The sequence below is a fragment of the Trichechus manatus genome, unplaced genomic scaffold, assembly GCF_000243295.1.
Source record: "Trichechus manatus latirostris isolate Lorelei unplaced genomic scaffold, TriManLat1.0 scaffold00028, whole genome shotgun sequence".
Taxonomy (NCBI): Eukaryota; Metazoa; Chordata; class Mammalia; order Sirenia; family Trichechidae; genus Trichechus; species Trichechus manatus.
In genome coordinates this window covers 17,708,940-17,723,654 of record NW_004443964.1, presented here as the reverse complement: position 1 = coordinate 17,723,654, position 14,715 = coordinate 17,708,940, and the positions used below count along the sequence as shown (strand labels likewise).

Sequence of the window (14,715 nt, the reverse complement as noted above, 5' to 3'; positions counted from 1 at the left end):
TCTTTTTGTTGTTGAGGTTTTGCAGTATCTTGTAGATTTTAGAGATTAGACACTGATTGGATTTGTCGTAGCTAAAATTTTTTTCCCAGTCTGTAGGTTGTCTTTTTACTTTTTTGGTGAAGTCTTTTGATGAGCGTAAGTGTTTGATTTTTAGGCGCTCCCATTTATCTAGTCTCTCTTCTGGTGCTTTTGCATTGTTACTTATGGTTTTTATTGCGTTTATGGCATGTATTCGGTCTCCTAGCGTTGTCCCTATTGATATACATTTTAAATATGCATTTAACCTAGCTTCCTGCTCCTTTTCAGAATTATAACATTCAGCCGGCCTGTGAGATATGAAGATGTGGAGCACAAGGTGGCAACATTATTTGGGCAGCCTCTCGAGCTACATTACATGAACAATGAGGTAAGGAAGTTGATGGACGGTGCAGATACAAGAGGGGACAGCTGCCCACTGTTTCTTTGTGCTTAACTGAGGATTTTCTAGTTTGTTCCTCTAATATCATCTGTAGGTTTTCATTTTCTGGAGCCCGTTTTCTTAATTCCAACAATTGTGGGAGTTCTGGCTTTCACTGCATTGGAGATTACACAGCTATTTCCATTCCGCCTACTCATTCAGTGCAGGCAGCGCTAATACTCCATGGTGGAAACAGGTGTGGTGCCAGGGCCAGGGCTTATACTGTCTTCTTTATATTTTGTAGAAGTCTCATTCTTAATAAGAAGCAGAGGGTTGAGCAAGGGCTGGAGAAGGTGTGGAAAACTGGTGGGTAGATCTTCTAATGACAGTCATAAATGCTGGATTCTGCTTAACTCCCGATTGTAACTTCTTTGTCTTGAAAGTTGGCACCTACTCCAATGATTTTTTTTTTTTAAATTGTGCTTTACGTGAAAGTTTACAGATAAGTTAATTTCTCATTCAAAAATTTATACACATATTGTTTTGTGACATAGGTTGCAATCCCCACAATGTGACAGCACGCCCCCCCCACCCCGGGTTCCCTGTGTCCATTCATCCAGTTCCTGTTCCTTCCTGCCATCTCATCCTGCTTTCAGACAGGAGCTGCCCATTTGGTCTTGTATATTTGATTGAACGAAGAAGCATGTTCCTCACGTGTGTTATTTTTGTTTTTTTATAGGCCTGTCTAATCTTTTTCTGAAAAGTGGGCTTTGGGAATCGTTTTAATTCTGAGTTAGCAGAGTGTCTGGGGGCCATAGTTTCAGGGGTTCCTCTAGAATCTGTCAGACCAGTAAGTCTGGTCTTTTTTTGTGAATTTGAATTCTGTTTTACATTTTTCTCCCACTCTGTCCGAGAATCTCTGTCAGAGTGGTCATTGGTGGTAGCCGGGCACCATCTAGTTCTTATATCAGGCTGGTGGAGTCTCTGGTTCATGTGGTCCTTTAGTCTTTTGAGCTAATATTTTCCTTGTGTCTTTGGTTTTCTTCATTTGCTTTGCTCCAGGTGGGATGGGACCAATAGATGTATCTTAGATGGCTCCTCACAGGCTTTTAAGACCCCAGATGCTACTCACCAAAGTGGGATATAGAACAATTTCTTTATGAATTATGTTATGCCAGTTGACCTATATGTCCCCTGAAACTATGGTCCCCAGGCTCCAGCCCCAGCTACTTAGTCCCTCAAAGTGTTTAGATGTGTCTAGGAAGTTTCTGTGCGTTTGCTTTGGTCCAGTTGTGCTGACTTCCCCTCTGTTGTGTGTTGTCCTTCCCTTCACCAAAGTTGACACTTGTCTGCTATCTCTGATGATTTCTTTAAACCTCCCTCAAAACAGTCCTTATTTATTCCTACTTTGAATGTCACCCAAGAAGGAATTCTTTTGAGTATCAGTTACTTAGGTACTTTCCCAGCTCCAAGAAAGGCACTAGAGACTACAATCTCCTTAGGCTGGTGCTTTGCATTAGTCTGAAAGACAATGTATTTATTTATTCCTAGTAAAGAGTGTGTTCCTTGAAGGAATTGAGTTGGGAGGCAAGACAAAATTGAGCAACATCATAATCTTACAGAGTAGGTCCTCACTATATAATTTTATTATATTGGTTGAAGGGTTTAAAAAATTTCCTCCATAGTTTGAGGCTGAAATTTGCAGGCCAGACTTTGAGACTTATTGACTAAACACTTCCTGATCCCCTTCCTACAAAATATACAACTACAGTTGGACATACCACCACATAGCTCACTAAAATAAAACCATCTGATCTTTTGTTTTTTGGGTAAATTTTAGAAATTTAGCAAATTTGGAAAATAAATCATTAACTCTATAGTTAATAAATTATACAGACATAAGTATTTTAAAGTATGTAAACTAATACATTTTAGGTATAGGATATGAGAACCACAAAAGTATAAATGTCAAATCCACAGAGCTTTTTAAAATTGTACATAGTGCACCTCAAGCTTCAGTGACTACATAAGAAGGTGAGTCTAAAGTCAGCTGGCTAATTAGCATTAAAGAAGGAATTCTTTAGTTAGTAGAGACTTTTCTGGAAGATTTAGTGCTCTTTTCTCTTTCAGGTAATATTTCCATTAAGAATTCCAACTATAAACTCTTAGAACAAAACATAGGAGTAAAGGTTTGGGACCTAGATTTTGACCATGGATTCTTAGATATGTCACCAAAAGCAAGAGCAACTAAAGACAAAATAGATGAATTGGATTTCATCAAAATTTAAAACTTTTGTTCTTCAAAGGACTTTATGAATGAAGTGAAGAGACAACCTATAGATAGGGAGAAAATATTTGGGAACCATGTATCTGATAAGAGTTTAATATCCAGAATATATAAAGAACTTCTACAACTCAACAACAAAGAGAAAAGCAGCCCAGTTGAAAAATGGGCAAAGGACTTGAATAGACATGTCACCAAAGATGATATACAAATGACAAATAAGCACATGAAAAGATGTTTAACATCATTAATCATTAGGGAAATGTAAATCAAAACCACTTCACCCCCACTAGGATGGCTATTATCAAAAAAATGGAAAATAAGTGTTGGCAAAGTTGTGGAGAAATGGGAACCTTCACTCATTGCTGGTGGGATTGTACAATGGTGCAGCCACTATAAAAACAGTATGGTGGTTCCCCAAAAAGTTGACAATAGAATTACCACATGACCCAGCAATTCCACTCTTAGGTATATATACAAAAGACTTGAAAGCAGGGACTCAGACAGATTCTTGTACACCAGTGTTCATTGCAGTATTATTTACAATAACCAAAAGGTGGAAATAACCCAAGAGTCCATCAAAAAATGAGCGTATAAACAAAAAGTGACATACATATTTTCAAACACTTTTGCCAAAAATATGACTGCCCAGAATGTTGGGCATTCCCTTATTCAAACGTTTATGCAGAAATTAATTCTAAAGCCAAATTTAAATTATTGTTATTATTTTAAATCATGCATATCTTTCCATACTCCAGTAACATCAATGATCAGGAGTGGACTAATATACATTTTATTAATTAGAGATCTCTTAACTCCTTTTTCTTTGCCCACTAACCCTGCCCCATCAGGATTTTAGGACCCCAAATGGAAAATCTATTGAGATTTTATTTTATTTTTATTTTTTAATAATAGCTTTATTGAGATATAGTTCACATACCATAAAATTCATCCTTTTGAAGTATACAATTCAGTGGTTTTAGTATATTCATAGTACAGTCAACACTACTGTCTAATTCCAGAACATTTTCATCACCCCAAAGAAAAACCCTGGAACCATTAGCAGTCACTCCCCATTCCTTCTTCCCCTATCCCCTGGCAATCAATAATCTACTTTCTGTCTATGGATTTGCCTGTCCTGGACATTCCGTATAAATTGAATTATAAAATATGTGGCCTTTTGTGTCTGGCTTCTTTAACTAAGCATATATTTTCAGGGTTTGTCTATGTTGTAGCATGTATCAGTACTTCATTCCTTTTTATGACAGAATAATATTTCATTGTATGGATAGACCACATTTTGTTTATCCATTCATCAGCCAATGGATGTTTGAGTTATTTCCACTTTTTGGTTATTATTGAACATTTGTGTGTAAGGTTTTATATGAACATATGTTTTCTTGGGTATATACCTAGGAGTAGAATTGCTCGGTCATATGGTAACTCTATGTTTAACTTTTTGAGTAACTGCCAAACTTTTCTACAGCAGCCACACCATTTTACAGTCCCACCAGCGATGTATGAGGGTTGCAATTTCTACACATCCTCGGCAACACTTGTTGTTTTGTTTTTGTTTTTAAATTATAGCCATTCTAGTGAATGTGAAATGATATGTCATTGTGGTTTTGATTTGCATTTCCCTAACAACTGATAATGTTGAGCATATTTTCATGTGCTTATTGGCCATTTGTATGTCTTCTTTGAAGAAATGTCTATTCAAATCATTTGCCCATTTTAAATTGGGTTATCTGTCTTTTTATTGTTGAGTTGTAAGAATTCTTTGTATATTCTGGATACTAGACACTTATCATATATATCATTTGCAAAATTTTCTCCCATTCTGTGAGTTGTCTTGAGATTTTATTTTAAACATTGTTCTTACATTTGCTTTTTCCCAGTCTTTGATTTAGAATGCTCATCAACTTCTATTATAAATTGGGAAATGAAGAAATTAGTTATACTTTTTGCTTAATTTTGTGTTTGTCACAATCGTATTAAATCTGATGTTTGCTAGGTGTCTTAGTAATCTAGTGCTGCTATAATAGAAATACCACAAGTGGATGGCTTTAACAAAGAGAAGTTTATTCTCTCACAGTCCAGTAGGCTACAAATCCAAATTCAGGGTGTCAGCTCCAAGGGAACACTTTTTCTGTTGGCTCTGGAGGAAAATCCATGTCATCAATCTTCCCTTGGTCTGGGAGCTTCTCTGCACAGGAACCTCAGGTCCAAAGGACGCACTCTGCTCCTGACACTGCTTTCTTGGTGGTAGAAGCTCCCATGTGTCTCTGCTTGCTTCTCTCTTTTATATCTCAAAAGCGATTGGCTTAAGACACTACCTAATCTTGTAGACCTCATCAGTATAACTGCTGCTAATCCATTTTATTACATCATAGTGATAGAATTTACAACACACAGGGAAATCACATTAGATGATAAAATGGTAGACAGTCCTACAATACGGGGAATCATTACCCAGCCAAATTAATACACACATTTTTGGGAGACATAATTCAATCCATGACACTGGGTCTTAGGCAAAGCATTCTATCACATCTTTTGATGCTAATGCCCTCTGCTTTTAAGTGAGTCTTGTCTGTACCCTACAGACCTTCTCTTTAATACTTGGACAGAATAAAAGCAGAGGAGGTAGTTTTGGGGGTTCTAGTCACTAACTTTTGCCTGTAAACATTAAGATATTAAACTTTGCTATGTCTAAATTTGCATTCTTATTTGAATAGTTGTTTTTGTCCTCTGCCAACTCCCATTCCTCCTGTGTCTTTACTTTTTTTTTTTTAATTGTGCTTTAGATGAAGGTTTACAGAGCAAATTAGTTTCTCATTAAACAATTAATACACATACTGTGTTGTGACATTGGTTGCCAACCCCACGACATGTCAACACTCTCCCCTTCTCAACCTTGGGCTCCCCGTTACCAGCTTTCCTGTCCCTCCTGCCTTCTCATCCTTGCCCCTGGGCTGGTGTACCCATTCAGTCTCGTTTTGTTTTATGGGCCTCCTGTGTCTTTTCCGTTTGCTTTGTTAATGTCAGCAAAATTGGGGATAGGGTAAGATATGATCCTACTGCTGAATTTGGGTAGAAATATGGAGCCTATAACTGTCTGAGATTTGATGTTTTAGAGTAAAGAGTAGTTTTAGAGAAGAAGCTCTTCTCAGAAAATATCTCAAAATGAAGCACTGATGTGTGCCACAGCATGGATGAACTCAAAAACATTAAGTGAAAGAAGCCAGACACAAAAGACCACATATTGTATGATTCCACTTATATGAAATGTCCAGAAAAGGCAAATCCATAGAGACAGAGAGTAGATTAGTGGTTGCCTGGGACTGGGGTTTGTAGGAGGGGAATGACTATAAGTGGGCATAAGGGATCTTTTTGGAGTAATAGGAGTGTTTTAAAATTGAATTGTGGTAATGGTTGCATAACTTTAAATTTACTAAAAATCACTGAATTGAACACTTTAAAAAAGGGGGAGGGGAGAAACTATTTCTATTGTTTCAACAAGATCTTTTAAGACTCCATAGTATTCAAGGGAATTCTTTTTCCATCAAACTTGTATTTGTTTATTTTTTATTTATTTTTGCAAACTGTAGCATTGAGATAGACTTGTACCTTATATGATTTTCTTTTTCTGTGTCCTGTGTCATAGCTCTCCATCCTGCTGAAAAACCAAGATGATCTTGATAAGGCAGTTGACATTTTGGATAGAAGCTCAAGCATGAAAAGCCTTAGGATATTGCTGCTGTCCCGGGACAGAAACCATGTAAGTAGCCCCTGTCATGGCAGCTGAAGACAAAGCTTGCTTTCCTTCAGGACCTTGCTTTGCTTCTTGACAGCATTGTGTGTGACTCAGCCACTGCCAAAGTGAGAACGTAAGTACATGCCAGCCCACTGTGTCAGTGACCAGTGAGCCTGCTGCATTTGATTTCACGAAGAAGGCAGACTGTCAGTGTTGATGTTGCGACTAAAGGTTATTTGGCTTGTGGTGTGGGAGGAAGGAAAACACTTTATGCTAAAGGGGAAAGTTCCTTTGCTGTATGTTTATATTCTTTCATTTAGATTTTTGACCCCAGCAAGAGAGATTCGATCAGCATGGGGATGCTGATTAGCAAAGGCTGTTGAGGATTTGAGATTGTCATGCTTTGTAAACTCAGTTCCCATACCTCCTCAGCAGCCTTTCCTTTCCCCCAGCACACGTATAGGAAGCAAACTTTTCCTTCTGTTCAATGAGAAAAAAAGCCATGGACTGGAGAGCCTCTCGTAACTTACCAGCTGCTGCCTCACCAAATGGCAGGCAATTTACAAGGGCCATCAGAAGTGAGGAATTATCTCTTATGCAATTTCCTCTCCTGAGGGATTCCTGGGGACCTCCATTTCACAGGAATGCTTGCAATCAGTTTTCTAACCTCTGATTCCTCTACCAGTTTTTCGCCAGATACATGTTCCTGAAGGTGCCTGCACTTTTTCCTTTCCTTATACTTACATCCCTCCCATCTCACCTCTGCTGTCTCAACTCTACCAAGGCCTTGTCTTAGGCTTCAGTGTTGTTCGCCCCTGAGAACTCCTGGAGTTTGTTAATCACAGAACCTCCTCTTTGTCTAAACATAATTTTGTTTATATTTCCTGAACTCCCTGTGTCCACTCTCAAAGCCTTGGCTCCTACTGTCTTTTTAAGATACTTCAGCATCTTCAGTATTTCTTGCTGCTGTAGGTCTTGGACTATCATTAACTTATTCCTATTAAGGACTTCTCTAAACATGCTTCTAACTGTTATCTTTCTGCTGTTGACTTCTTATGAGTTTTTAGTGCCAGATTTTCCACTGTCATAAAGTAATCTCAAGCTTAACATTCTTCTATCACTTGATGAATTCAGTTCTCTCTGACAAAAGTAAACTTCTAATCGTCTCGTCCAAATGCTGCCCACTTCTCAAGTTTCCCATCAGTGAGTTTGGCACTATCTTGGCTACTATTTAAGCTCAAAATATCAAAGATAATCTAAAGGCTAATTCTTTTCAGTCTTCTAAAAATAATGGGGCAAATGGAGGAAGATAGAACAAGACTGATTGGGCAGAATGGGGATAAATGAGCTTTGTTGTTGTGTGCCGTTGAGTCAATTCTGACTCATAGCAACCCTATAGGACAGGGTAGAACTGTCCCATAGAGTTTCCAAGGAGCAGCTGGTAGATTTGAACTGCCATCCTTTTGGTTAGCAGCCTGAGCTCTTAACCACTTCACCACCAGGGCTCCAGATTAGCTTTATATTTCAAAAAATAGCTTGCATGTATAAAGGTGCTTTAATCTTTCATTTGGTATTACAACCAGGACTTCGAACTGGTTCATTCTGGTTCAAAACCTTGCTGAAAATTTGCATTTCTAACAAGTTCCCGGGAGATGCTAATCCTGCTGGTTAGGGACCAGTTCTGAGAACCATTAGTAGAGCCATGGTTCTCAAAATTTATCATACGTAACAATCACCTGAGGATCTTGTTAAAATGTAGATTCTGATTTAGTATATCTGGGGGTGGAAATGCAAATTCTCAGCGGGGGTTCTAACCTGAAGGAACTGGTTTGAAGCCCTGGTTTGAAAACCCTGATTTAAGGAAATACAGGAATGTAGCATGGCATGGTAAACAAAAATGAGGTTATTACAAGGATTCAAGGAAGCTTGAAGCAGGAAGACTTAGTAGCAGGGCTTTAAATCGGTTCAGACCAATTCTTTCATGGCCGACAAAGCGAAATCAGAACAGACCCAAATTTTTTAATGTGGGTGAACTGGAACAAAAACTGTAACAGGAAAGGTTATGGGTCGAAGCCCTGGAATGGGAGACTCAGAAGAGGCGTAGTGAGTCCTTTTAGGAGCCTGATATGGGAGACTGGATTATTGGTAGAACTGTGGAGAGCGACATACATTCAGAGTAGTGTGGTCGGCTGCCATTTTTGAGTGGGGTACCACTGTTTCTGACTCTGCCAGCCAAGAGATTTGGTTGCTATGCAATGCACATGCTGCTTTTGTTTTCTAAGAGGGAGATTAAGTTTCTAGCAGGGCTTTGACCCATAATTTTTCCCATCCTGGTTCTCCTTCTGGTTTACCCACATTTTAAAAATACAGATCTGTTCTGATTTTGCCTCATGGGCCATGACTGAACTGGGAAGAACTGGTTTGAAGTCCTGCTTAGAAGTGGAAAAGACAAGGAAAGTGGGACTAGGAAAAATAAAAATAAAAGGAGAGTGAAAGAATACCCAACAGTGTGATGCGTGTAGCTAGTGGAGCTTTCTAAAGACAGCAAATAGAAGTTGGCATTTGATCATTCAGTGCAAAGTTCAGTGAAGCACTCTGTGGGCAGCAGTATAATGTAGCTGACACAATATGAAAAATTGCTATGGAGCCATGTGCACAAAGGTATGCAGCATCTGGAACTAAGAGATAGCAGAAAAAGAGGCTAAAAAGTCAATCGCAGATTATCTTAATAAAAAAATTTGGTGGTATGGGCCAAAAGGAACAAGTGGATTCAGCTATGCAGTGGAGAAAAAAAGGGTGGCTTTCCTTCAGTACATGGGAACTTAAGGTCAAGACTTAATGGCACATCATTCTCACCAATAGCGTCCAGTCTAGTCATCTGCTTTAAGGGTGATACCAAGAGACGTTTACATGGAAGACCATGATAATTATGATAGTTCTGGAAGTATCCAGGTTATTTAATTAAATTGATAGCCTTAACATCCATGAATTTATTAAAAATCTTTTAAGAAAAAATTTGTTTTGAAGCTATACAACTTCGGAATAATAGATGCCATGTTTATCATGGCTATATACAATTCTTATTTCCTTTTTGTTCTAAAACTAACTCCCAATGTTCAAGGGGCTCACCTAAATTGACATTTGGTAAATAATCTATGTTTTCATTATCCATACTCTCCAATGTATCACAAACTTTGATTCAGGGCTTTGAACTGGTTCTTCCAGTGTAGTCATGGCTGACGAGGCAAAATCAGAACAGACCCAAATTTTTTAAATGTGGGTGAACCGGAGTGATAACCAGAAAGGGAAAAAAAAATTTACAGGTTGAAGCTCAGCTAGAAACTTAACCTCCCTCTTAGGAAACAAGGGCAGCGTACACATTGCATGACAACCAAATCTCTTGACCAGCAGAGTTGGAAACAGTGGTGCCCCATTGAAAGATGGTGACCAATCACGTCACTTTATATGTGTGTCTTTCTCCACAGTCCTGCCAATAATCCAGTCTCCTGCATCAGGTTCCTGAAAGGGCTCACTATGCCTCTTCTGAGTCTCCCATTCAAGGGCTTCCTCTGTAATTTTTCCCATTCTGTTTTTGGTTCTGGTTCACGCACATGTAAAAATTTGGGTCTGTTCTGATTTCGCTTCGTTGGCCATGACAGAACCAGTTAGAACCAGTTCAAAGCCCTGCTTCTAAGTCTTATTCAAGTTTCCCTGAATCACTGCAATAATATCATTTTTGTTTACTATGCCATGGTACATTCCTTATGTCCTTAAATCAGGGTTTTCAGACTTGGCTGAACATTACAATCACTTGAGAGATTTAAAAAACACCAATAGCAGAGACTCTGTTTCAGGCAGGGCTTCAAACCAGTTCATTCCTGTTCGAACCCCTGCTGAGAATTTGCATTTCTAACAGTTTCCCAGGTGATGGTAATGCTGCTGGTTAGGGACCAATTCTGAGAACGACTAGTAGAGCAGTGGTTCTCAAAATTTGTCATACATAAGAATCAACTGGGGATCTTGTTAAAATGTAGATTCTGATTCAGTATATCTGGGGTGGAAATGCAAATTCTCAGCAGGGGTTCAAACTGGAACGAACTAGTTCAAAGCCCTGGTTTTAGTTGGTCTGGGGTGTGAAAAGCCCCACAGGCAGTTTTAATGGACAGCCAGGGTTGAGAACCATTTCCTTAAATTGAAGTATGAGCCTTATCTCCTAAGACCTTGCTACTCAAAGTGTGGTCCATGTAACAGTAGCATCAGCATCACCTGGGAGCTTGTTAGAAATACAGAGTCTCAACCCTACCCCCGAAAACAAAACCAAACTCGTTACTGTCAAGTTAATTCCAACTCACAGCGACCCTGTAGGACAGAGTAGAACTGCCCCATAGGGTTTCCAAGGCTGTAAATCTTTACAGAAGCAGACTGCCACATCTTTCTCTTGCAGAGCGCCTGGTGGGTTTGAACTGCTGATATTTTGGTTAGCAGCCAAGTGCTTAACCACTGTGCCAGCAGGGCTCCCAACCCCACCCCAGACCTACTGAATCAGAGACTGCGTTTAACAAGCTCCCAAGTGATTCATATGCACATTGAAATGTGAGAAGCCTGTGAAACCTTCATTGATTACCTTCACCTACTTTGCAACCTGTTGCTGAGACTTGGACCTTTCCTTTTACAAATCTCCACTTGTACTGGCTGTTGGACCTACTTACCTTCTCAGCTTTTAAATTTTAAATTTGAGGGTTTAGTCTTTGGTACATTTCAAGTTCACATTATCAAGATTTGTTGTGTTGCCACTATGTTCAAGGAGTAATGATGTTCATTATGCAGCTCTTCTCTGACTGGAGGGCTGTGGCCTTCACTTGCCCTCCACTAGCCTGCTTCCCCAGTATGTGGCTTTGGCTGTTTTTTCCTTTCTGACTCTCAGCGGAGAACTATTGCACATCTGAGGCTTCAGCGAGAACATTCACTTCCCCTTGGTTCTGACTTCCCGTTAGAGCAAGACAGTTTGTCAAGACAGCCCTACGTGTGATAAAGTCTGGCTTGGGGAGGCTGGAGGAGGCAACTTGGCAGCTGAACGCACCCCTGAGAGTGGGAAGCCTTCTTCCTGAAGGGCAGGATATAGAGTTTGTTTAGGTCGCGCTTTTTTTTTTTTTCAAATAGGAGTTAGAGGAGAGATAGAGACGCAAGTAAAAACTTTGACCCAAATTGTTTCTAAATCCTGAACTCCCATTCCACTCTCAGTCATGCTCTCCTTATTTGTAATCACATCCTGACATCACTTGCTCACCTTCAAGGCTCAGTTTTAAGCCTTCTTAGTGCAAGGGGCCCCCTTTGTTCCTTCATTTTCTCTGTCTGGTTCACCTGTGCCTTGACTGGGTGAGTGCAGAAGTGGGGATGGATGTGGTAAGGCTGCTGACCCTGCTCTGAGGTCTCTGACCTCTGGCAGGATGGTGCTGTTGCTGGTTGAACTCGATCCTGAGATAGTTCTCATGTAAACCCTGGTCATGTGAAGCAAGTGAGATCATCATATCTTAATTTTAAGGGAGTGATTATGGTTGGGAAAGAAGCAGCATATCGACTCTTTTTAAAAGTACATATTTATCAACCAGTGTTTTGTTGGGTAGGGAGGTTGCTATCATTCTCCATTCTGACCCGCACTCGGCAGGTGATCTCTCTGCTGAAATAATTTCCTGCTATTCTTCCCAGCTCTCTGGAGAATTTTATGAGAAGGTATTTACACATCTCTTTTCTGTTTGGCACATATTACAGGAGTGCCTGTTATTCCTCCTTATCTGTGTCATCACCTATTAAACTGGGGGACCAGGTCTCAGGGCTCATATCACTGAAGCTGAAAAACTACATTGAGCAAACAGTGATTTGTCAAGACGGATTGAGGAGTGAGATTTAGGGGAAAGCAGAGGAGCTTATGTGTTAAGTAACATGAAGGTGGCTGAGAGCCGAGGGAGGCCTAGGGAAGCGGGGAGGGACCTTTATAGGCCTGCCTGCTTAAAGACCCGTCTCAGTCTTCTTCCCCTTACCTTACAGACCAGTTCCTCTCCCCACTCTGGGGTGTCCAGGCAGGTGCGGATCAAGGCTTCCCAGTCCGCGGGGGATATAAATACCATCTACCAGCCCCCTGAGCCCAGAAGCAGGCATCTCTCTGTCGGTGAGTATTTCTTCCCTTTTTTTTTCCTTTTGTCTAATTTATCTGCCCATGTTTTAAAAACTCAACAAATATTTGTTGACGAAAAAACAATCGTCAAACATTTACTGACTACTGCTACATATTATCTTCTATGCCTTTGTTTGGGGAGAATGGGTATAGAAATGACTGGGACAATGTCCTAACCCTCAAGGAGCTTGTAATTCCATGATGTAATGGTGTGATAAAATGCCTTTTAAAGATCCCTGATCTCATCAAACATCTGCTTGTATACCTCTATTGACAACAGCAGTCTACCCTCATTCTTTTTTTTTTTTTCTTTTTCTTTCTTGGCTGAACTATACTTATTCTTGGCCATTCTTCCCCAAAAGGACTGTGAGCTTGTAAAGTTAGAAGTCAGGTCCAAATCTAAGTTTTGACCTCCAACTTTTTAGTTATGATTCCTAAAGCATCCTTGTGCTTCATGGAAGATGTTGACCAATGAAACTCTTGGAGAATCAAGCTAAGTTGTCTAGAAAGGGCAGGAGACTGTTGACATAGCAGGTGCAATTGGCTAACTAGTAAGAAGGCTATGTAGCTGGTGCCAGGCCTCCCCAGGAGAGGAGTCTAGATCAAGTCTCTGTTATACCAGTAACCCAATATCACTCTGGATCCCATTTCCTAGAGTCTGAGGAGAATGCCCATTTCTTAAATTGTAGAATTTGTATCAGAGGATAGTCTGGCCTCATCACACATTTGTGTTGAGCCTACGGTTCTAATGTTGCTGAGACCCCTGCTGCCACTAGGAAACCAAGTCCATGTAGGTAGAATTGCATCAAACTAAACCGCTCTCTGAAGATCCTGAGCCGTGCATTGGTCCTGTTACTGAGCTTATCTGTGAGTGATAATCCTCCTGAGGGAGTTGCAGGAAAAATGTGTTTCTGAGGCACTGACTTTGTTTCACGGAGCAATTTCTGGAACCCAGGCAAGGTGAAAGTCTGTGTATGAGTTTCAGATTTCTCTGACATTGTGAGTCATCAGTGGCTATGTTTTCAGGAAGGTGGTTGAGAGATTGCCGGCATCCCAGCAAGGAGACCCTGTACAGGGCATCTCTGGCCCTGGAATTCAGGTGCCCTAGAGCCTGGGAAACTGCCAGCTTGGCCTCTGTTCTGGAGCCCTTGTGGAGATTGAGGGGTTGGGAGAGGGCAGCATTGTTCATGTATAGAATAAGCAGGGAAGACTGATGTCAGGCAGTGATTGGGCCTCCTGCTTGTAAGTTAGAGTCTGATTTCTGTGTGGAGGCAGGGGCTAAATGCTGGGCCAGGTGGACCCTTTCCCCATATTGTAGGGAGTCATATATGGAATTTCCCTGACTGAGAATGCTGAGGAGTAGTTCCATGAAGCAGTTTCTCATTTTCTAGAGAATGGACAATATACCTTCCCAACACCTAGATCCTGGTTCCTTCATTCAGCAAGCATTATGTACCAGCTGGTGGGCTGGGGTGACTGCTACAGTATAGGGCAAGGGTGCTGAGGGTGTACAGCGGAGGCAGTCACCATCTCTGCCCAAGAGTGTGGAGAAGTTCTTCTGCAGAAGCAGGGAACATCAGAGTGGACACAGTAAGGTTTGCTGAGCATAAAGTAGAGACAGGTATTCCAGGCACAGCCACAAACGAGTGTGGTGGGTTCAGAGAACCCCAGGTGGTTTGGAAGGTGTGGAGGGTGAGGTTGCTGTGGCAAGAGAAGTGGGCAGAGCCTGCCAGCCTTTCTGTAGAGCCGAAAAATGCGAGAGATTATTTCTAATTGGAGTGATCTGGAAATGCATTCTGGGGAGGAACTGTTTGAAAGCTTATGGAGGATTTCCATAGGCAAAGAGAAGAGAAGAGGGCATTCAGGTGGTTTGTGGAGATCTTAGATACAGTTCAGGTCCATATTGGCTGATTTATCTGGAGGAGGAGGAGAGACGGCTGAGACAGGATTCCTGGGGCCACTTTCTGAGGGGCTTTAACCTTATCTACACTAAAAATATTTCCCCTTGTTCCCATCTCCATTATAATGCTTATCTTATTTCTCCCCATCAAACTGCATTTTTATTCATTCATTCATTCATTCATTCAAGAAATAATTGCCAAAAA

General features: G+C 40.6%; 1 protein-coding gene across 4 annotated transcripts in view; it reads left to right on the top strand.

Annotated features, from left to right (window-relative positions):
• The window catches only part of MAP3K3 (mitogen-activated protein kinase kinase kinase 3), a 56,943-nt gene that overhangs the window by 20,490 nt on the left and 21,738 nt on the right, over positions 1-14,715 (top strand). For all 4 annotated transcript variants that reach the window (XM_012554890.2, XM_012554889.2, XM_023729363.1 and 1 more), the window contains 3 exons: positions 307-406; positions 6,349-6,462; positions 12,484-12,604. In XM_012554890.2, the coding sequence (XP_012410344.1) occupies positions 307-406; positions 6,349-6,462; positions 12,484-12,604 (335 nt within the window). The remainder of the gene's footprint in view (positions 1-306; positions 407-6,348; positions 6,463-12,483; positions 12,605-14,715) is intronic.